At 23.7% G+C, this 25,182-nt stretch overlaps 7 protein-coding genes and 1 non-coding gene across 8 annotated transcripts; 3 read left to right on the top strand and 5 right to left on the bottom strand.

The window, feature by feature from the left end:
- Positions 1–1,008: 1,008 nt before the first annotated feature.
- PCHAS_1404600 (CorA-like Mg2+ transporter protein, putative) lies at positions 1,009–2,671 on the bottom strand (the record flags this gene model as incomplete). The annotated part of the gene is made up of 2 exons (XM_016799538.1): positions 1,009–1,145; positions 1,333–2,671. The coding sequence occupies 2 exons, from the start codon at positions 2,669–2,671 to the stop codon at positions 1,009–1,011; spliced, it is 1,476 nt and encodes a 491-aa protein (XP_016654816.1).
- A 1,994-nt stretch (positions 2,672–4,665) lies between these two features.
- PCHAS_1404700 (conserved Plasmodium protein, unknown function) lies at positions 4,666–5,217 on the top strand (the record flags this gene model as incomplete). The annotated part of the gene is made up of 1 exon (XM_735434.1): positions 4,666–5,217. One exon carries the CDS (start codon positions 4,666–4,668, stop codon positions 5,215–5,217), a length of 552 nt encoding a protein of 183 aa, XP_740527.1.
- Positions 5,218–5,419: 202 nt separating this feature from the next.
- PCHAS_1404800 (PUB domain-containing protein, putative) lies at positions 5,420–7,209 on the bottom strand (the record flags this gene model as incomplete). Its single annotated transcript, XM_735435.2, has 2 exons — positions 5,420–5,623; positions 5,758–7,209. 2 exons carry the CDS (start codon positions 7,207–7,209, stop codon positions 5,420–5,422), a joined length of 1,656 nt encoding a protein of 551 aa, XP_740528.2.
- Positions 7,210–9,287: 2,078 nt separating this feature from the next.
- Positions 9,288–9,857, bottom strand: PCHAS_1404900 (small heat shock protein, putative; the record flags this gene model as incomplete). Its single annotated transcript, XM_737738.2, has 1 exon — positions 9,288–9,857. The coding sequence occupies one exon, from the start codon at positions 9,855–9,857 to the stop codon at positions 9,288–9,290; it is 570 nt and encodes a 189-aa protein (XP_742831.2).
- Positions 9,858–11,812: 1,955 nt separating this feature from the next.
- On the top strand, positions 11,813–15,331 carry PCHAS_1405000 (conserved Plasmodium protein, unknown function; the record flags this gene model as incomplete). Its single annotated transcript, XM_731586.2, has 1 exon — positions 11,813–15,331. One exon carries the CDS (start codon positions 11,813–11,815, stop codon positions 15,329–15,331), a length of 3,519 nt encoding a protein of 1,172 aa, XP_736679.2.
- A 607-nt stretch (positions 15,332–15,938) lies between these two features.
- On the top strand, positions 15,939–17,318 carry PCHAS_1405100 (cyclin, putative; the record flags this gene model as incomplete). The annotated part of the gene is made up of 6 exons (XM_016799540.1): positions 15,939–16,160; positions 16,293–16,472; positions 16,572–16,774; positions 16,887–16,983; positions 17,087–17,171; positions 17,278–17,318. 6 exons carry the CDS (start codon positions 15,939–15,941, stop codon positions 17,316–17,318), a joined length of 828 nt encoding a protein of 275 aa, XP_016654817.1.
- A 351-nt stretch (positions 17,319–17,669) lies between these two features.
- On the bottom strand, positions 17,670–17,792 carry PCHAS_1405120. Its single transcript, XR_001678642.1, has one exon. It is a non-coding gene; the product is annotated as a small nucleolar RNA snoR16 (small nucleolar RNA).
- Positions 17,793–19,100: 1,308 nt separating this feature from the next.
- Positions 19,101–23,728, bottom strand: PCHAS_1405200 (NLI interacting factor-like phosphatase, putative; the record flags this gene model as incomplete). Its single annotated transcript, XM_016799541.1, has 9 exons — positions 19,101–19,175; positions 19,371–19,437; positions 19,547–19,602; positions 19,687–19,753; positions 19,841–19,920; positions 20,034–20,104; positions 20,205–20,253; positions 20,373–20,459; positions 20,627–23,728. The coding sequence occupies 9 exons, from the start codon at positions 23,726–23,728 to the stop codon at positions 19,101–19,103; spliced, it is 3,654 nt and encodes a 1,217-aa protein (XP_016654818.1).
- Positions 23,729–25,182: the final 1,454 nt, after the last annotated feature.

The raw sequence follows: 25,182 nt of genomic DNA on the forward strand, positions 1-25,182 counted from the left end.
TATTTATTGATATATATATGTATTAAAAAATAAATACTTCTCAATGTGTATAAATAATAAATATACATAAGAAGCATTTACATTATATTATATACATTTATTCCTTAGGCTTATTTAAATCATATTATTTTGCTTAAAATTAATGAATTTCTACATTTTATAATAAATAATTAAAAGATTCGAAAAAAAAAACATATATGAATAAATTGTTAATTTATATTTTAAAAATTATGTGTAAATTATTAAATAATTAAAGAGTTCAAATAGGATCTTCGCATATATTTTTTTTACTATACACATCTCACTTTCACAGATGCTGAAATGTGTAAAAATTACATAGGATTAAAAAATATATAAAAAATGGCGAAGTGAGAAAGACGACACAATAATAAAATAAGGATAATAAAATATCAATTGTAAATAAAAATGCAAAATTAATAGAAAATGAAAAACACACATTAAAAAAATAAAATATATAATAAAATTATTTGCTCCTTGGCATTAAAAATTTTTTATAGTCACAAACAATAAAAGTAAAAAGTATGTAAAAGGTGCCTTAATAAGAGGATTTAATACATAAATAAAAAATATAAAATAAAAAAAAGAGAGTAAAGAAAAGAAATTTAACATCTTGAATTTTATGAAACAGAAGCTTTATAAAAACGAACATTTATTTAATTCACAAGAAAAAAAACAAAAATATTAACTGAAAAAATTAAGGTAGTAGTGATATCATTTTATTCTTCTATTACACTGCTATCAAGGGTATCCTCCATCTTACACATTATAATAATATAATCAGGAATTTACATTTTTAATGGTTTCACAAGTAATATGCTTTAATTTATTGATAATTATCTACACCCAAATATGGAAATGTATTTAATAATACCTTTCGTTGTTCACACACCTATTCCCCTCGTACCTTAACGCGTGTAGAAAAGTACTTGAATCTTTATATATGTCTCCATATTCATTCTTTCATGGTTATTGTATTATATAATTCATTCAAATTCGAATACATTTGAAAAAATAAAAAGACATGATCACAGTTATTAAACATAAAATGAAAACTAATCCCGTAACATAAAGGAAGGCAACCTCGTTTGTTTCTAAATTTATTTTTAAGTTCATACCAAAAACTCCTGAAAAGGGAAAAATATATACATATTCACAAATTATAATATTTCACTATTATTCATGCAGCCACAAAAACATATACATATAATTATGTCTTTTGTGTTGGCATGGAAAAATGCCTCGCTTATTTTTTCTCTTTCTTTTGGTATTATACAATAAGACATAAATGTATTGCATTAATCAGCATATTACCTGTTATTAAGGTTCCTATACCAAACCCTGAATTTATTAAACTTATAATTATATCCATTCTGATTAAATTATTTCGAGTAAGTGATAAATCAGAGACAATTTTTGCTTCTAAATTAATCATTCCATCTTGTAAATTCTTTATTTGGTTATATGATTGATGCAACTCTTGATCAAAATATTCCAGCAACATTTGCAGATCTTGATTTGTTGCTTCTTTATTATCATCATCATTTATGTTTGGATTAAAATAGCATTTGGTTAATTCCATTCTTTTTAAATCAACATTATTCTCCGAAATTTCACGAAAAGCTTTAATAAATGAATTTACTTTATTTATTAATATACTTGTTGGCTCTTTTAAATTATGTAAGTTTGATAAAATATCTTGATATTTTGCTATTTTTAATGAAAGTTTAATATTAGAAAATTCGTTATTTAATAATTGCATTTCCGCATTTAAATGTTCTATTGCACTAGAAAAAACACATTCTAATGCGCAAAACTCAAAAGGTTTTCTTGTTATTATATTTCCATTCATATTGTATATATTAGTATATTTTTTCGATATATTGCATAAACTTTTAATTAAATCATCTCTTATTAAATCTTCTTTAATTACTAAAAAAACACTAGAATGTAAAATAACACAAATTAATGGTGGCAGAGATACTAATATAGCATTTAGCCGAGCCTCGATACTTGCGATATTATTATTCTCTGCTAATAATTGTTTACAATCACGATAATTTATTAATCCACTTTTATTTTTTACATAATTTAAATTACAACACTGCTTAACTCTTTTTAAAAATTCTGTAGATAAATATTCCCTTATAAAACATTTACCTCCAAATATCTCAACTATTACATGTCTTCTTAATTTATTTAGTTGAATTAAATAATCATTTTCATTTAATATTCCTTCTAGTTTTAAGTTGGACTCTCTCCTAATATTATTATTATCAATGTTGCTAGCATTAAAATTATTATTATGTGGGGTTGTTGTGTCAATTTTATCAGAATTTATATTATGATGGCATAAAGAACTTTTTAATCTCATTTTTAATTCGTTATTTTCATCATTTAATGTAATTATATCCTTATTCATAAATGTTGTGTTCATTCCAGAATTTCCCTTTTTTGATAACACTTCTGAATTTTCTTTCCCTTTTTTACAACGATTTATTAATGTATTCTTTATATTATAATTATCCGTATCCTCTTCCATGTCTTTACTACTTAATAACTCATCTGGGTTGTTATAATATGATTCACCATAATCATATTGTTTTTTCGATCCTTCATCATCACTTTTTAATTTCGACGACCCCAAAGACATTTTATTTTCAAAAATTATCAAAGGGATTAAGAGAAAAAATTATAATCACGAATGAAAAATATTACACAAAAAATCATAGGCTAACATAAAGTAATGTTATAATATCAATATATATGCATGCTAAAATAATCATATATGCAAATATATAAATGAAACAGCTTTATATTCATAAATTTTAAGGCAGATAAAGTAACTCAAAGAGCTATATGAGTATCAAGAAAAAAATGTGTGAACCACTTTTGCATGTTTACACAATTTATAAGCATTATCCTAGATACTCACGTTTATGTTATATCATAATAAGCAGATAATGCTAATCTGAATGTATAGGTAAAATATGCATTTTTTCAATTTTATATGATAATAATAATGGCAACAATGGTAATGAATGCGTATTAAGCATATAATGAACGCACAACTAATATATAAATAGACAAAATAAGGAGAAAAGGACAAATATAACTATAAATAAAAAATATGTTAAAGCCCTACTTGTGTCACAGATTGAAACATTATAAATAAAAAGAAAAAAACAAAATATGGGAGTTATATTTGCATATGTATTCACACCAAAGATTAGTATATATTAATGGCATTTCCATAAGACTCAATCATAAAATATTTGATATATCTTTTTTCAATCGAAATAAATATATAAACATATTTATATGCAACTGGGAAAAATTCAAATATTCTTGCGCATGAATATAATTAGTCAATAAAAAAGTAAACATAAAAAGTGTGTTACCTTGAATAGTACGTAGTAAAGATATCAAATGATTATATATATGTTTGCGTTAGTATATTATTCGTATATTTTTTATATGTTATAAAAGGTCAATTATTTAGTTCACAAGCTTATTGCTTTAAAATGCAACCATTCATTATTTATAACTTCACATTTTGAATTTATTTATTATTCATTTTCATTTTTTATTAAACATTAAGATTTATTCATGACACTTATTGTTACTATGTGTGTATAAGCATTCATTTTAATTAGTTATGACAAATGTTTAATTCAGTATTTATAATTATCATGTGAAACTAATAATATAAAATTGGAAGGCATATTATGCATAAATTATAATATGTATTTTTTTGTATTTAAGGTGTTACTGATAAAAATTTGCACTTAATTGAACACATAGGAAAACTGAATTTTAACACCTAGCAGACAAAAAGAATAATAAGCAGAAAATTCACATTTTTTAGGAAACAAATAAATATCTTTTTATGCAACGTATACACAAAATTTTCTTTTCATTTTAAATTTATAATTCCCAGCTTATTTCATGGGCTTGGCACTTTTATATACCAACGTTATTTACATCATACACTTTATTTGAATTATTTTTCTTATATTTCTTTTATTTTTTTCTTTATATATTTTTTTATTTTTTTTTTTGGCAAAGAATATTTTCAAATACTTTTCTTATGCAACATTATTCGATATTCACACCATTATATAAAAAATGGAAACCACAGATAGAGCATCCAAAATAGCCAAATAATACGCATTCATATTCGCAAAAAAAACGATTTTCAAAGCTTGTATAAACTATATTGATTTACTTTCATATCTAATCACTTAAATACATAGGGGCATATTTATATTATCTCATAATAGTATAGGAACTAACCTATTTTTTAACATATCGAAATAATATTAATATACACAAAATAAACTGTGTTATTTTTGATAAATAACAATATTGAAAAATCACGGAATATGATATGCCTATATATACATATTTTTTTCGCATAAATAAACTAGTAAAAGTAAAAGGGATATAATTAGAGGCTACTATGTTGCTAGGGTGAAAATTGTCATTACGTTTTGTAAAATGGAAAAAATGTTAAAGTCTTAATATATCTTAATTAAATCAAACTTCATATTTATATATCAAGCATTTGATATGTATGCAGTCATATGCCCGTTATATATATATATATGAATACAGCTTTATGCCAATAAAATATGCACACGCAAAATGGGGAAATACCAAGGCCCTATATTAACCGCCTTATTAAGTAGTGTAGTGGGATGGAATTTGAACAAATTATATAACAAGAATGAATTGACTAAATATGGCCTAAAAAACAATCACAATATACTTGTAGTAAGACAAATAAGTATTTCAGATAAAAACGTAAACTCTAAAAGTAATAATAACTTAAATGGTTCACATGATTTGAAAGAAGAAGACATATTAAAATTTATCCAAAATATTAATGATGTTAACAAAAAATATAAAGGTTATTGTGAAACTAGTATTTTTAAAAACTCGACATTTTCTGATCTAGATAATGATCAAAATAATGATGAAAGTTTCAATAAATACATTGTTATAGATAAATGGAAAACCCAAATGAATTTTGAGCAATCTAAAAAAGAGTTTGAAAAATTATTTTCACAAAAAAATGATATTTATAATAAAAAATTGCAAGATATTTATTTCAAATACGAAATATTTAACAACAATTATGAAACTATATCTACACAAAATATTTTCAAAAAAATTTTTAATTTTATTTTAGAGTAAACTTATTCTTTCAATATAATTAGTATAAGCTTACATATATTTCAAGTGTGTTCATTTGCATTAATACATATATATATATGCAGCGAACCTCGATAAATTACACATTTCAATTGCTTCTATTTGTGTTTATTTTATTTTTTTGTGTTAAAATTTTGAATTAATTAAATGCCTATAATTAACAATGCAACTATTTTCTCCTTTTTCATTTTAAAAAATATTTCTCAATAGATTCTTCTGATAAAAATGAATTATTACCATCGATATTATTTTTATCATCTGCTTTAAAGCGTACAATGGCATGTGGAAAGAGGCTATAATCAGATAGCTTTTTTTTCATATCAAATTTGCATATCCCCGGTGTTTCATATATGTACCATTCCCCGGATGCAACAGACTTGTTCAGAAACTATGAAATGATAGAAACAAAGAAAATTAAATGTGCATATTTATAATAAAACGACCAAAGATTTTTTACACATCATATGAGTACGCATGAAAATATACTTTATTTTTTCATTACATCGTTTTTCTTTTTTATACCGTTTTTATGGTTTCATTAACTTGTTTTATAAGCGTTCCAGAAGAAAAAGACAATTCTAATATATACGAATCAGGAAAAAGAATTTTTAAAACAGTCTTTGAATAAATTTTTCTGCTATTAATTTTTTCTAATTCGAGCTTTGTTCTTGATTTAAAAGTTTGTTCTTTATTTAAATTTTTGATACTTGATATAAGGCATGCTATACCTGCTCCTTCTTCTTCTTCATCTTTGTCAGAGTTAGATAAAATATCATTTTTACTTTTGATACCATTATTCGTCTTTTGTAAAAGATATATTTTGGGGTTTAAATCAACTTCCTGATTAATCAATTTTTCAATGTGTTCTTTTTTTTCTTTCAATAATTTATCAATTTGTTCATCACCTTTTATTTTATTCTTTAATGTATCTATAGATGTTATAGTTGATTTGAATGGGTTAAAAGGTACATTTGTAGGACTTGGAATTTTCAAAAAATCTTTAGTAATATTTTGTAAGCTTTCATAACTGCATAATAACAATAATGTATCGACATATTCCATTACATAAAAATTATATATCTCAACAAAACCAATCGATAATAAAACGTGTTTGGCTTCATCATATTTTAATATTTTATTCTTCATAATATCATTAGTTGTTTTTAAAATTCGTGTATTTAATATATTTGGATTTATTAAAATATTTTTAACAATTTTGCATAAAATAGGAACAATATTTTTTAAATCATTTTTATCAATATTTTTTAACTTTTCAATATAATTGGTACTATTGATTGTTTTATTTTTTTCTTCAGAATAACTATGACGCATATAATCACTATTAACATATGAAAAATAAAATATTGTGTCTTTTTGAATATCTATAACATTATTTTTAATTAAGTTTTCTAATTTTTCTTTATCGCATTTTATTATAGAATGCATTTCTTTTTCTGAATTTTCTCTTCCAATATGATTATCACTACTCAAGGTATGTGATGGTGTGGCATTTTTAGGTTCTTTTTCTAAAGAACTTTGCATAATATGGTTTTTATTAACACTGTTACTATTGCCAATAGATTCATTTTCATTCATATTTGATATTCCCTTTTTAAACTTTTTGCTTAATGATAAGTTATCCCTATCCTTTTCGTTTTCCTCCATTACTATAGATCCCATTATATTATTTTTTTTACACTTTTCTACATCATTATTTTCATTTAATTCTTTATCATTTTTTGTTTCCTCTCCATCTCTTAATTCTGCTAGTTCTCTTTTAATCTCGTCTAATAAGCGTAAGGGAAGTTTTAATTTTTGCCATTCATTATCATCTATCTTTTTTAAGCTCTCTATTGAATCTAGCCAATTATCTTCTACAATTATTTTAATAAATGGCTTTATTTGTTCATAATTTTTGTTGATTTTTTTTCCTACACGTAGTAATAGTTTTACGACCTCATTATCATTATCCATCTTTTTCTAACAATTTTGGCATTCGCCGTTTTATACCTTTTTTTAGCCCTAATTACAATATTATTTGAGAATAAAGAAAATCAAACTCATGTGCATATGTATAATTATATATAATTCCTAGTTACATAGAAATATGTTTCTCTATATATTACACAAAATAAAAGTTACAGGCTTATTTTTTTTCTCCCCCAAAATTATTATTAAATCTTATTAGTGATGTTTTATTTAAAAAATGTCTATTTTTTTTTATTCTTTTTCTTTATTTTCCAAATAAAAACAAAAAATAGTACTTAATTGATCACATATATATACTTGATATAATTATACGTGTACACAAGGCATGTATATATTCAACCCATGCACTTATATTTTCCCCATGGTATTTTCTCTTCTGCTTACATTTTTAAAACAAAGAAAATATTTGAAAATATATTATTTTTACACTTTTTCTCAATATATTTTTTTTTTCATTTATTTTAATAACACTTCTATAAAAATAGAATCACCAAGAAAAATATAACGTGCGTCATCTCCGATATTTTTTTAAATAATATCGTCATAGAAGCTTCTTTGGGTATCTCTATAGTATTGTTATAATTTTACAAAAAAAATCGCTATTTTTATATTTTTTTTAGAATATTTTATTTGCACATATATTCCCGTTTCCATTAAACAATTTTCAAGGGTATTTTTTGATTGTGCTTGTAAATAAATAGATGGTTTTTTAAACAAGTTATTTTCAAATGTTTTTAAATCATTCATCAAACGATGTATTTAACACTATATTTATGTATAAAAAAAACACAAATTGGTTGAAACTGCTACATAAAGAACAAATAAAAAAAACACAAATTGGTTGAAACTACTACACAAATAACAAATACAAAAAACCCAAATTGGTTGAAACTACTACACAAATAACAAATACAAAAAACCCAAATTGGTTGAAACTACTGCATAAAGAACAATAATAAAAAACACAAATTGATTGAAACTACTACAAAAAAAACACCAATGAAAAAAATACAAATTGATTGAAACTACTACATAAAGAGCAATAATAAAAAACTATGTATAATAAAGCATATGGCTGCCTTTGTAAACGTCATTCCCACACATAAATGCTTTTTTAATTTAAATCTTCAAATGATAGGCTAACACATCTTTTTTCTTGGGGTCATGATCACCTTTCTCTTCTTAAAATATATATTATTATTTTGAAAAAACTGCCTTCACTTTTCATTACTTCTTGAATACTAATATGTGCATGATAATACAACGGGCTTGTCTGTTTTTAAGTACACATATGTAAAATAAACTTCTTTTGTAATATAAATTACAATAAAGAAAACATGGTTTCATATATACTAACATGCAAAAACATAAAACATGTAACATACGAGTTAAAGATGTATATAATAGAAACATACTTCATAAAAATATTCATGCATATGCATTATATAACTTCTAATGGGCGAATTGCTACATCTTAAAAACTGCTCTGTATTTTCACGATTCTTCGTTCACCATTTTTTATATTAAATGATTCACAATACTTTCTCAAAACACAACATACAATCTATGCTTAATAAACTTCCATTCTTAAATACAAATGTATTTCATGAAAAAAACATCCATAAAGCATTATATATTTTTGTATTTAAAACTACTTCATTTACACATATACATATATGTGGCAAAAAATTATTATGAAAGGAATACTACATGTATTTTGTATTTAAAAAGGAGCATTATGTACGTTCAAAAAAAAACACGAAAAATATAATTAAATAGAAAAAAAAAAAATAATAATGCTCTCGGTCGGATACAATTTTTAAATACTACTATAGGAATACATATCATGCTTATGATAAATAGGGTCTAAAATACTACTAAATACTGCTCCCCTATCGGGGTTTATGGGGTTTCGCATCTTAATTAGTTCCTAATAACTGTTTATCCCCATATCTGTTATCGCAAATCTCTGCCCAGCCACGTATACATAACTTCTTAGTTACCGTTTCAAACTTCTAAGCAATTCATAATTGCTGGGAAACAGCTAGAAAATATTGCCTTTATTACTTCAGCATCACATATTTTTTAGGCATATATATTCTTAATATCCCATCTTTTAAATTTGCACTAATATCTTTTACACGTACATTTCTGGGGATAGGCACAGCTTGAATGTGAGATGATTCTCTTTTTTCTTGAATATAACGTGAAGTATAATCATCTATCTTTTCTATTATCTTGTTAGAAGCTGATACAATCTCTATGCAATTGCTAAACAGCCGTATTCGAAGGTTTTCCTTACTTATATCAGGAAAATACATTTTTATCTCATATCCCTTTCCCTTATCTCGAATATCGAGAGGAATCAGCGATGTAGACTCATTTTGCACATAAGAAAAATCATCATTCATAGGAAGCTTACAATTATAACCAAAATAACGCACTCGAAAGGGGTTGCATGCTCCAAAGAAATCATGATTAAACATATGGCTATTCATCGAGCCCATCATATTACCAAATTCATATCCATGCCCAGGGAATACATGCCTATGGAAATACAGATGGTCAAAGTAAGGGTTAAACAATATTTCGTTCCAATTATATGGATTTCCCTGGAAATTCCGGTTTATCATTTTGTTAATCTCCAGGGCTTCCTATCCTTATAAAATATCCAGGGCTTTTAAAAGAGAACCTTTATTATATATGTATCTATATCTATATATAATATGTGTAATATAATATATAATAGTATAAAGGAAAGGATACTATACTAAAGGCAAACAGCCATGCCCAAGTATATAATTATGTAAGTAGATATATGTTATAATATTTATTTACGAATAAATAAACATTAAAATAGTAATTCCGAAATGTAAAGAAAATAAAAATATGTTAAAAGCGTTTAGGTGTATATGTTTGTAGATAAAATTTGGAAAAATAGTGAAATTTTGTAGAAAATCGATGTATGAAACTAAAATTTATAAATAAAAGGCTTAATAAATAAATTAATTATTTATTAAAAGTATTTTGCTAAGTAATTTTTAAAAAATATATTATATTTTTTTCATGTATTTCGGGATGTATTTTAACAAAAAACATCAAAAAAATCCATACAATCCCACTTTATTCGTATTTTAATAACACACCCCGGAGCATAACGGATACAAAATGAAGAGAATACCACCTAGCATATTTATAGAACACCGTTTAGAATATTGTAGAATAACACATAAAATATTTAACATAGTACACAAAATACTATGTTATGTGCACCTAATAGTATAATTAAATATTTATTTTACACCATTTTGTATGATTGACTAAGCACATATATTCTATTTTAATATACGAACACCGATGTTATTTTTTTCACTTCTTGCTATTTATTAAAATTCTAGCTTAAAGACTTCTAAAAAATGATAAAAATATGTTTTTTATTCTTGCATAATATTTTATTTTTGTCATGTATTCCCTTTTAATCACACTCGCATATGTTGACTGTATAAAACTATACTCCTTTGCCACCTTATATAATTTAAAATATATCTCATAATTATTTGATATTTCCCCGTTTTAATATAATATGATGAGTTTGTTCACTTTTTCCTTTCACCGTAAGATTTTAAAATTCTAAACTACCAATATATATAAGGAAGTGAAAAAATAAGTACACACAAATATATATAATAGTACACCAAATATTCTGTTCACATTTATAATTAATAAAACAAGGTGATCATTCATTATTCTACAAAATACTATTATTATATCTTCACATTTACTATATGTAAACTGTTTATAAACTATATCTTTATTTTTAACGTATATCACCAAGGGAATATATTATTCTTTGTTGTTTAATATTCCTATATATAATTTTATCGACAGCAACAATTTTTAAAAAATTGAGAAAGATAATAACTCCAATGGACTTCTAATTTAATATATTGCCATCAGAATGAAAAGGCATAAGCATATGCATTTATGTATTGAATTTTATAAAACGGGATACTTCCCTAAATTGTTATTGTTTTTTGTTCGTTTTCTTCATCACCTTCGATATCTTGTGTTTTATCTTTATAATGCATATAGTAGTTCGAATATTGTTTTATTAGAATACCAATAAAATGGAATACAATACCAATAAGTAATAAATCAAACAGAACGGGGTGAATTTTATAGTATTAGGTCATATGGGAATAGGTATATTCTTCGTCATTTATTTTTTTTCTCTTTTTCCCTTTCATTATATTTCGAGCGTAAATATTTTTGAAACACTTTAATAATTTCCCTTTTTTCACAAAATAAATTATATATATCACATGCACAATATATTTTAATTATTATTATCATGCTATCAACGAATTAATTAATATATGTAGGGGGCATAGATATAACGGTTATTATATTATATAGAAAAAGATGTAAACGTTATGTTTTTTTTTCGTTTTTTTTGTAATACTAAAATAAAATGGCAAGCATATTTATTTTCCTAAACATCCAAAATAAGTTCACTTATGTAGTCACACACATATACATATGAACATTTTTAATCAACATAAAATAGCACAAATATTTGTTTAGTAGCATGAATACCAAATTTTATGTATGCTTTAAATACATAATAATAATTATAAATGCAACCCTTTATCAATGTAAAAGAAGAAAAGCAAGCAAAATAAACCTATTTCCATATTTTATAAATAATGGCTTTCCTTCGAAACCCCATAATTATTCATCAGGTTCTAAAAGAAAAGGAATACTACAAAAGCGTGAATATGCTTCTCATTTTTCGAAAACCAAAGGCGATGCATTAAATTTGCTGTCAAATGAAGAAATATCCAAAAATGACATCAAGTTAAACAATTTAACCCAATTATTAGAAAACATATTAATTGTGAAAAATGAATACAAAAATACGATTTTAAATTCGAATTATAATATAGACCATTTAGTGGATTACTTTCAGGATAAATTATCAGGCTTACAAAATATAAATTTTATTGAACAAAATAGAGCCAATTATTCATATTCAAAGAATAAAATTCACGAGTTTTTCAATGATAATAATCTGAAGATTGATGGAAAACTTCAAGAGCACGTAAGTGCTCATAATAAACCTACTGAGCAGTACCAAAATGTATCCAACAAAAATATAATAAAGGACGAAAAAAACCAATGTCAATTTATAGAACCAAAGAATAACACCCCTTTCGATAATCATAATACACACCAAGACCATCATGATAATATTCTTTGTATGCAAGCAAAAACAAATATTAAAAAAGATGATGTAATATTATCTATACCCAAGACATATATAATACATTATGATAATATAATGAACCAAATTCAAAATTTTGTAAATGATTTTTCAAATTCTTATAATGTAAATTATATCAAATATATATTTAAAAATAATATGCAAGATCAAATAAATCAATTGGACCCATATATAATTTTAATGTATGATATTTACAAAAGGCATATTAATTTTATATCATTTATGAAATCTCCAAATATTTATTTAAAATATTGGGATATAAAGTTAACTTTATTAATTGCATATATATATTTTATCTCAAAATATATGAACATATTGTTACATGCACACAGTTTCAATAATGCACTATTTCTTTTGTTGGATAAATATTTGTCTCAAGAGAACGAAACTCTCACCCCAACCGAATTATCCCAACACAAAAATGAGCAAAGGATTTGTGAAAAACAAAATGGTGAAGAGATAAACAGTACTACCAAAAATTTAATCAATGGCATATATTTGTCTTGTAATAATGAAATACATGAAAATTATAAGTCTACGGCTATCCCAAATATCGTTAGCAACGATATTAACGAAATAAGTCATCATCTTAGAAAAACTTCAGAGAATGCTCTTAAAAATCGTAAGTCATTTTTTTTTTATAACAATTATGAACATTATATTAATTATATTGTGAATACCCCTTCTTTAAACCATCTACCTTTACTATTTAAAGAATCCTCTTTTTTGTTGTTTAATAATGCGAATATAAAAAATATAATATATTTCAGAAAGCAAATGATTCATGAAATAATAAATATGTACAAAAATGATGAAGACAATGATAATGCAACTTTTTTTTCTATTGATAAAAATATTATTAACAAAATTTTATTTACCAATAACAAATATTACTCTACAATTGAAAAATATTTTAAAAATAATGATATTTATAATGAAAAGAGTTCAAATAATTCATATGCAAATAAAAAACATAACAATGTTATAGATCTCGATAAGCTATACCATTTTACTTTGATAAATGAAAAGAATTTTTGTTTGTCTACTAAAAATACAAATTGTCAAAAAGAAAGTTCTACACAACATATAAGCATTAATGATATGAGCAGCAACACTACTAATGATGATAATAATAACGATGTACATGCAGAACAATCACTTAAAGAAAATTCTCAAAGTTCTTTTTCATTTTCTAATTTCCAAGATTCTATTACTTCAATTATTTATAATGCATCACTTTTTGACAATTTTGATATTTTTTTTAATTACTCTTTTTTAATGCACATATATTCGTATGTTTCATCTCATGCTATAAAAATAAAATCAGACGCATATTTCTTTCAAAACATAGAAGAAAATAATATACAAAAAGCAGAAAAATCGAATAGGAAAAATGAAAACGACTATGGTGACTTAAAAGATAACATTTTAAATAGCAATATAACAATAAAAGAAACAAATAAGCATATAGAAAAAATTAGTTCCCAAGAATGTTCAAAATATGACTTCAATGAATATGAAAAAAAGGAAAAGCAAACCGAAAATAAACATATGTGTTTAATACCATTTATTGATGTATGTAATCATAGAACCTTTTCAATGAATTCTTTCATTAAAAACGTATCGAAAGACATAAAAAAAAGCACACACTCTTTTTCAATTAATAACAATGATGTAAATTATAGTTATCATAATATACTTTCTGATAACAAAAATCCTGACCCCTTTAGTAAAACACATCAAATAAACCCAGTCTACAAACATATTGAACCTATAGATATAGTGGACGAAAAAAATAACTACAACACAAATAGCAGTGATAGTGATATTAACAAAGTTTGTGATACTAAAAATTTGCATAATACTAATGAAATTATACTTGAGGATGCAAATAGTATTCAATTACTTAGTTCCGAAAATATAAACACTGGAGATGAAATTACCATAAGCTATGGAAAACTAAGTAATGATCTTTTACTACTAGAATATGGATTTATCGATAAAAAAAATACTAAGGTTTATTTTTATTTTGATGTAAAAATAATAAGAGAAATAATTATACAAATATTAGGTCATGATAAATTACCTCTTATTATGCTAGAAAGTTTAGAAAGAAAAAAAGTAGACATATTTAAAATATTAAACGTTTTACCCAATAATGAAAATGTGTATGAAAGATTTCAAACTGATCAAACAGAAAATGCAGAAATTGTTAGACAGAAAAAAAATATATTAAATGATTATATAAGAAAAAATAAATATTTTAATGAATATAATATATTTACAATGAAAGAACGTATAAATCAATTTTATATTGATGAAAAAATGTCCCATGATCAAAAAAATAAAAAAAGCTACTTCTATATAGGAACCGATTTGATTGTAGACCCTATCTTATTAGCAACAATAAGAACTATTATTTATGATGATATGGATTATCTTTCAAAAATAAACATAACAGATTTATTACAATGGGAAAATTATTTGTCTCCAGATTCGGAAATAATCGTTATACAAGTATTAATTAAATTAATTGACGAAATTATTTACGACCAATTTTATGACATTAATTATGAAGATATACTAATAAAAGGTCAAATAAAATATGAAGATTTAAAATGCTTTAAAAATAAATTTTTGCAACCAGATTTATTTAACTCTGAGAAAGTTATTGATATTTTCCAAAATAACAACAATTTCAATATTGTTATTTACAACATTATGAAATTAAAGGAATTGCAACTAGCAAAACAGGCTCTCATCGAAAAGCGCGAGGAAATGATGAATCTACTAAAAACACAAGATAGTAAAAAACAAAAATAATAGCATAAGAATTAAACAATAGTATTGAATGCTGATGGAATAAAATGCCCAATACACCAAAATAAAAATAATAAGTTATTCATACTGCTGATTTAAAATTGGTCTTGCATATGAGTATATGCACATTCTTTATAGTTGTGCAGAGTATGCTCATTAATGGAGGGATCCCACCATGTTTTACGAATTTTAATTATACGACTGTGTAATATTTTTTATTGTGAACATCACGATATATAATACGATATTTTATATTTTTTTTTTAGTTTATTTTTGTTTAGTTTATTTTATCCTTTTTCTTTTTTTATTTAAATAAATATTTTTACGTTGGCATTTCATAAAAAATAAATTATTTGTTTACAGAAATATTTATTAAAATATTTCTTACATTCAATTATTCCTGTGTTATGATACCCATTTGTCTTGCAATAAACATATGTAAACTAAAGTAATTATATATTTTTTTTTATTCTTTATTATTTTTTTATTTTCATTCCCCATATTTTTTAAATGCTATTATAATTGCATCTACTAAATGGTTTAACTAAATTTAAGCAATTTTCATTTAATAAATTAAAATAGTCACATAAATAACACATTTCTGCAAAATATGATTAATGATATAATTCTAATTAATAAAGAAAATATTAAAACTCCTAGTGAAAAAAAAAATGTTCCAAAAATTGATGAGATCAAATTAAGAATATATGCATGCCAGTTGCTACAAGAAGCTGGAATTATTTTAAAACGTAAAGCTGTTACAATTGCAACAAGCCAAGTTTTGTTTCACCGTTTTTATTTTAAAAAATCATTAACTGATTTTGATGTAAAGGTATGGTTATGAGAAAAACTCCTTTTTCCTTTCACACACTCTTATGACATTTTATGTTTATCATTTCTTTGTGTTTTCAAAATATAAACAAACTATGTACCTATATATATAATATCTTTATTCTCTATTTAGATTATTGCGCCTTCGTCATTGTATTTGGCTTGTAAATTAGAAGAAAACTTTTGCAGTGTTTACAAAATTATCAATACTTTTTATTTTTTATATAAATATGAAGAATTAAAAAGTAAACATTATTATTTTGATGTGAAAAACATCAAGATAGACCATTTTAAAATTGACGTAGAATCACAGGTATAAGCTTATTAATAAATTTATACATTTGTATGAAGAAGTATTTGTTGAAAAGTTATTGTGCTATCTATATAATACATATTTCATTATAATTTTCAGGAATATAAAGACATGAAAGTTGAAATTTTTACATATGAACTTTTGATATTAAAAGATATAGGATTTTTAATTCATAAAATAAACCAACACCCACACTCATTTCTCTTACCTTATATTCATTCCCTTTTTAATAACTTAAACCAATTTGATAATGAGATGACAAAGAAGTTAGCACAAATATCATGGGGATTTTTAAATGATAGGTAAACTCAAATTTTTTATTCGAATAATAATTTAGCTCAAACAAATATATATACTTATTATTTTATATTATAATATACGAAATTATACATGATATTATTTTTCTCTTTTAAGCATGAGAACAACTTTATGTTGCGAGTATCAACCACGTTGCATTGCAGTAGCTAGCATATTTTTGGCAGCTTATAAACTAAATATACCGTTAATCAAGGTATAATACACAACAATTTTATATATAAAACTTTAAAATAAGTACATATTTTTATACATTGTACATGCACATAAATAAACATATATCATATTATTACTCGCAGGAAACGAATTGGTTTAAGCTTTTTGATGTAGATTATGATGACATAAAAAAAATATGCATTCGAATCTTACAGTTATACAAAATAGGTATATAAATATCCCATTTGCGTGTTATAGCCACATAGAATAAAGTTTATTATAATTATTTTTAATCAAAACCTTTTTATTTCCTTTTTTATAACGTTGTAAATAGGACGATGCCATTATATAAATATTTTAGCAAAGGAAAAATAGTTACTATAAAAGATCCGCCCATACGAAGTCCAAACCTATAATTATATGCATATGCATTACAACTATGCCTATATTTTTTTAAACATTCAATTGCATAAAAAACTTGTTTTTAATCCTTTATTTTTTTGTTTTTTGTGTAAACTTTTTATAAATGTTTTAAAAATAAAAAACAATATATTTATTTAATAATTCATTCTTATTTTTTAAAAAATTCAATATGCAAAAACCGTAAGCTTTAATACTATTATAAAAGTACTCAAAGTAGTACACCCGGGTGTATTATTAATATGACCAATTTTATTTTAACAACCTTGCGAGCATTATTATATGCATGCATATATAAGGTACATGAGAAACCTTTCGTCAGATATTTTTTTACTTCAGCTTAAACCCTCGCTCAACTGAGAATTTATTTGAGTTCAGTGATTTCTCAGGACTCGAGAATTTATCGTATCTTATATATCATCATACAAAAGGTTTCTTTATTATAGTTTGGAACATGTTTTATAAAAATTTTGTTTTATTTTTAGCATTTTAATATGTAAATTAATTTGCTATGGAGATGGGAATGCATTTTATATTTATAGCATATTATAAAAGCATGGAAAAATTAATTATCAAAAAATAACTTAAAGATTCATGAGATATAAAACAAAATAAATTAATACTGCTTATTTGCTTAAATTTTTACGACGTGCATTAATATATAATATAATTTATTAAATATAAATATTATAAATTAATAATGCAAGCTTAAAATTTTTTTAATTAGCTAAAATATTATTTTTGCTATAGCTGTAAATATTATGCCATATACTAGCTATTTTTTCAGCAATATAGAATAACAAAGATGAAGCAATACAATAAAAGGGCATATATGAAGCACGTAAATAATTTAAAATTAATTTCTTAATATATGAAGCGAAACTGTACTTTTTTATGTTTTTTATATGCAGTACTTTTTATGAATTATTTTAAATATATGCGGCATTTGCATATGTATGCTGTTATATGCAGTATTTTGTATGCTTTTTATATGTAGTATTTTTTATATATTATTTTAATTATGCACTATTCTTTTTATATAGTTTAATGCAAGCCTACAATTTTTATGCATACTATGCATACATAGCATCCAATACATTTTATATGCATACCTAATATTTTAACCATAGGAATGTGGTATTCCCCTCAAACCGGTATAATTTTATAACCAATAAATTGTATTAAATAAGGAATACATGTATCCCATTAACAAAAAAATATATAGCCATATTATGCTGCTACGTTTCCCTTTTTAATAACAAATATATCGTTGTATTTCATTCGAAAAAATACATATTTTCCTCCCATTCGGATACCTATATATTTTTTTTCGTTGTATTCTTGGCTACTTATCACCAAATAGCATTTCTTAAAAATATAGTCGTCAATAAAATGTGGTATATTACAAATATCAAATAAACGTAAAAATATAGCAATGCTTGTATAGGTAAAAATATGTACATATGTATAAAAAAAAACTCCGTTTGTAATAAAATAAATTCGACATAGAATTACCCTATATAAATAAGTACGCACAAAAAAACAACAAAATAATAAAAAAAAAGTACATATATAATATATTATATATTTTTTGAAGATATGCAAAATTTACAATAATTACATATTTTAAATTAATCAAAATCATATTTATATTTTATTAATTTATCGAATTTAAAAATTAAAATATAACGAATTAATAGTAGTACAAACGATTGAACATGTAGCTATAATTTATTTTTAAATATTTTTAATAACTTTTTTTTTTTTTTTTTCCAATTTTTTATATGCCTTCAATTCTTTTATAATTGATACCTATACGAGGGGAAAATAAAGAACAATTTACTTTAATTTTGTATTAAATAAGTGATGTTGTGAATAACCAACTTTTGTCATTATATCGAAAAAAATATAATTAAAAATATGGTTAGTTGTATTCATTTGCTTTAAACTTTGCACGTTGTAAATTGTATTAAATCATATAAAAAATAGCTACCCAAAATGCTTTACCTTGCTTGATATTCCTTTTAGAAAGGGTATTAATTTGTATAATTCTGTATCCTTGGGATCGTCAAACCTAAAATAAATATATGTATATATTAAATAATAATTAATACCAATAAACCATAATTTAACATTAATATTCTGATATATTATATATGCAAACTGTATGAATATATTTTTACCAGCTTTTTATTAAGAAACAGTTATCTGCGCAAAATTTTTGAACATATGTGGAATTCTGAAAAATATGTGCAAAAATAATGTTTACTTATATATATACATATATGTAGCTATTCACATATTGACATATCTTTATTCTTACATCAATGATAATGACATTCTTTAAATCTCTCCCAAGTAACCGTATATCCTTTACATAGTTATTATTCCTGAAATATGTCAAAATATTTATCTATATTTCGTTGTTTTTATTACATGATATTAATGCATGTGCATTATTATAGAAATGTTTATACCAAAGTGTGCAAGATTCTCGAAATAATCGATAAGAGCAAACTCTATTGACATCCAATTTATCAATAACTGCATTTGCATACTGTTTTAAAAAAATTACAATAAGAACAAATTAATAAAATAGTAAAGGTAATATAATGTGCAAATTGGTATCATCGGTTTCTTATTAATATATAGATTGATTGTTTTTTATACCTTTGGCATACTCGCCGTAAAAATTACTATCTCGTAATACTTCGATATCTCTTGAAAGAAATAGTCTACACCTGTTAAAAAAAATGAATAAGCATATACATGGTAATCATATTTTTCATGATATTATCATCGTTGTCGTTCTAATTATTATTAAATATGCAATTATCAAACCTGGTCTTTTGTTCACATAAATGAAGCATTTTTCGGTGCCCAGTTCAATCTAAAAACAAAAAACATATATATACAAAAATATAAATAAAATACTAACAAAGCCATAAAAATGTATGGTATCTTATATATTTTTTTATTCCTTTTATAAACTACTATATTCTTCCATACATTAATTCTAAAAGCATTTCCTTTGTCATTTCGTAGACTACTATGAATAAGTGTCTCGTCTAAATCGAGAACAACTGTTTTTCTTCCCTTTTGAAACAAGCCAAAATGAAAAAATAAAATTATTTATAAAACAAAATAATACATAATAAAAAGGGAACAACGAAATAAATACAATTTTTTAAACACACTCACAAATGTATTAATATGAAAAAAAAACGAAACGCATAACAAATTATTGAAAATTTAAAACGTACTTTATTTTTTCCCTTTTGTTCACCCAATAAAGATTCACCTAAATTACAACATTCCTTATTTATATTCATATAACTACTATCCGCACATGTTTGCAATATCTTTTTCCTTTCATATAAGTTTAATAGACTAATTTTTTTAAACTTTTTTTGTTTTTTTCTAAAAATTTTGCTTGATCTATGTTCGTTAATAGGAACCACATTATTATGTTTTTTTTTATATTCCAAAAAGAAATATCGAAAATACCTAAATTTCATAAAATAAAACGAAAATTTTTTTCTCCTATCCCTTTTACTTGTATTTTTTCCATTCCCTTTGCATTTATCCATAATTATTGTACTATCTGTTTCGAAGTATTTCTTGCTTCTTTTCTCATCTTTACAATCATCACCATCATCACATTCCTCTTTAGAAACACTAGTAATCAAATTCTTAATGTTAAATTCTAAATTCGTGTATGATGTATGATCATCATAAATCAAATTTTTATCGTCTTTTGCATTATTATAGCTACTTGGGTTAATATCATCGCTATTTATTTTAATAATTATCTTATTTTCATTACTTAATTCATTTAATAAATCAGGCATCTTATCAGAACAGTTTAAATCAGTGTGCTTCCCCTTTTCGATTATATTGGTATTTTTTGTTTCATTTTTCACCTTATCACTCGAGTTATTTCTCTTGAGATACGCTATAATGTTATCTCTATTTTTGTTATAATATTCATTTTCGACATTTTTCTCATATAGAGATTTATTTTTCATATTTTCATTGGATTTTTCATTTTGTATTTCCCTTGTATTTGGTAATAGGCAATATTTTGGTATTATTATTTCGTCTTTTCGTATATCGGGTTTTATATCATTTTCAATTTTGTCTCTAATACTTATATTTACCAATTTATATGGTGTGATTAAATTATGTGATTTTACAAAATGACCATTTTTCATTATGTCTTTGCCGCTCGTTCTTTCTTCATTTGTTCTACACGTATCAAAGAGTTCATCTTTATTTATAAAATTTTGTGTTTTCATTTGGATTTTTTCAAAAAAATATTTTTTGTTCACATCTTTTGCTGCATTGCTTTTTGCTCTTATTGCATCTTCGAGATTTTTATTTATACTTAAACTAATGGGGTATCTATATTTTTTTTTAACCTTCTCTGATTGAGTTTCACTTTTATTTAAGCCATTTTTGTTTTCCCTTTTGTTTTTATTTTTTTCATATATATATTCAAATACATGTTTTCTCTGCATTCTTACTTTGTTTTTATCATATGTAAAATTGGAATCTGAATAAGATTCATATTTGTTCTTTATGTTATTATCCAATGCACCATTTTTATTGCAATATTTCAGTTTTTTTTCTTCTCCCAACCAACTGAAGTAATTCCATTTTTTATCATTTTCTTTATCTATAAAATTGGTGCGACTCTTGTTATTGTCTATATTTTCATGTAATTCATCCGTTTTGTATATTTTAGCCGCTTTATTTATTTTTTCTTTATTCAATTTGTACTTAAAAAGTTTTAATTCGTTTTTTCTATTATATTTTTTGTGGGATTGTGTATTACATTCTTCATTGGGGTTCCCATTTTTCACACCATTTTTTAATTTTTGGATTTTTTTTAAAACTATATTTCCATGATATGCAAAATCTTGATGGTAGTTTTTGCTATCTATATCACTATTATCACTTTTTCTAGGCCTCTCTTTTTTAACAAATTCCCAGCTTTTCCCCTTATTATCACCATATGAATCTATACTATTGTCATTTCTTTTAATTGGTACCATTTCAGATAAATTCCTTTTACTTTTATTCAAAAAATCACCTCTTTTAATATGAATGCCTAATAAGGAATATTCTAATAAATCTCGACTATAATTTGAATTATCATTATTTTCAATATTATTTTTTGAATTATTCTTTTTTATTTTATTAATGCTTACAATGTCTTCTGGTTCAATATCCATTTTTTTTGTTCGACTGATAAAAGGTATTCTATTCATTTCTGTATGTTTTTCATCATATATCAGGCCATAATCATAATATTCTTTCTTTTTATTATCTTTATGTGAAAAATAATTTTTCTTAATTTTAGAACCTACTTTTTTACTGTTATATTCCTTTTCAGTTATTTTTGAAACGGATTCCTTCCTTTCCTTTGCATTGTTATAATTTTCTCTACAACTTTTTGTATTAACATCTATTAAAAAATTGGAAATCAATTTTATCTTATTCTTTGAATGCCATTTATTGTGCTCATTATAACTTTTTAAAAATGAATTTCGTCCATTTTTACCGGCATGCTTGTCTTCTTTATCTTTCAAAGGAATAGAACTGTCCTTATGTGGGGAATAAGTATCAGTTGAAACATTTTTTTTTAAATTAATTGATAAATCATTATTTTTATTTATAATTTGATCATTTTTATTTTTTATTTTCAAAAATAAAAATTTCAGAATATTCACCTTTTCACCAGATCCAAGAAGTTTTCTTGAAGATTTTTTCAATAAGTTTACAATGTTTTTTTTTGGAAAATTGCTTTTATAATGCTCTTTTTCTCTTTTGCTTTTTTTCTTTTTGGGAACAAAAATTTGATTTTTTTTATCACTATAAATAAATTTTTTATTTAATAAAGTAGAGAAGATACCAAAATTTTTGTCGGACTCATTTTGTATTTGGTCTTTATTTTCACTTTTCATCATTTGTAGATCATCACAGTTTTTTTCGTCTTTATTTTTATGATAATTTTTTAAAGGAATATTGTTCTTCATTAAATAGGATATATTGTTGCTATCCCGTCTATCAATATTACTATAACCATTTCCATAATTTAAAGAATTGGATCTATTTTTTATATTCTCGCACAATATGATTTTTGTGTGGTTAATATTCAGTGAATGTCTTTTATTTTCAATCAAATCTGTTTTTTTTAGCATATAATATTTATCATTTTCATCTTTTCTATTTAATAAAAAATATTCAGGAGTTATTTTATATTTTAACGGTTTTGAAATTGGATTGTCGTTTAATTTTAATAAAATATTATTTTCTTCTCCCTTTCGCATATTGGTCTGGTCAATTTGCGTTTTTTTCATTGTCTTTTTTTAATTCTCTATATTGATTAAACACATATATATACTTGTTTGTTTGTGGAAAAAATACCAAGATATACAACACTTTATTATGGTATTTTACATGCACATTTCCCCCTTTTCATATGAGTATATGCATTTACTGTCACATTTTATTTTTCTTTACTCATAGGAATTAAAATACAAACAAGCTTGGCTTCTTCATATATTTTACATTAACACATAAATTATAATTTAAATAATATCGAAATATCATCACATATGTGGATTCCCATAAATATAAGTCCAAATATACCCTTATGATAAAAAAGGTGTATATAAATTGGGATATACAATATTTAGGAAGACGAAAAATAACCCAAAAGAAAAATGAAAATAAATAGTATAGTTGCACACCGACTTTAAGCCATCCATAGTACATATATATATGCACATATCGCATATGTGGTAAATTTAAAACAATCTCTAGATCTACACAGTTTTTGATTATGCAACAATCATCAAAAAAAAATTAACAAATTGTATAACCGAACTCATTTTATATAAAACCACAAATAAAATAAAAATAATCACACTCCTATTGTATGTGTATAAAAATAGTAATTATTGCTAAGTATATTATAAAAGGGACTAGCACATATATATTATTTATTTAAATATGAAAATTTTCAATTGAAAACATAAAAAAAAGGAATTTTACTGAATTACACATAAAATCATGATTAAAAATATATAAGCATTTTGTAGATTCTTTATCAAATAAAATATGATGTTTTAATATGAATTTTATGTATACAAATACGTTAGGAAAATACAATTTTTTGTCTTTCCAATGGAATATTGCTTATAATATATATATGTGTATGCATGTTCAAAAAAATGTTCTTATAAAAATAAAGCAAAAAACAATATACCCATGCATACACATATTATTTGAAATAAAATATCGCATATGCCTATATCCACAATTTAAGCAATCCCTATAAAACCCTATTAAACATTGATTTTCAATATATAAATGAGTTCATTTTTTCATATGCCAGTATAATTTTGTAAATGTGTGGAAATTATCACATATCCCTTTATATGTATTTCATATCCTTGTAATTAATTATTCATTCATATCACATACATGAAGAACAAATTTAAAAAAATTGTTATTTTACAAATTGGTATATTACTTTTTTTAAATAATTAAACCCCATTTTGTCCTTTATGCATAAATAGCTAAACATTATTTTAAGTATAAATGCTTTGTTTTATTCCCCTTTTGCATTAAAGATATTTTTATATTGCTTTAAAACGCCAAAAAGCATATAATTAATATAATCATACTATATAATAAAAAACGCTGTTATATGTATAAATAACATATTTTGCGTCCTATCATATATATGTTACATTTCATTACAGAATAATAGTTATTCATAAACAATAATTATATATAGCCGGTTAGC

Source organism: Plasmodium chabaudi (genome assembly GCF_900002335.3).
Source record: "Plasmodium chabaudi chabaudi strain AS genome assembly, chromosome: 14".
Classification (NCBI taxonomy): domain Eukaryota; phylum Apicomplexa; class Aconoidasida; order Haemosporida; family Plasmodiidae; genus Plasmodium; species Plasmodium chabaudi.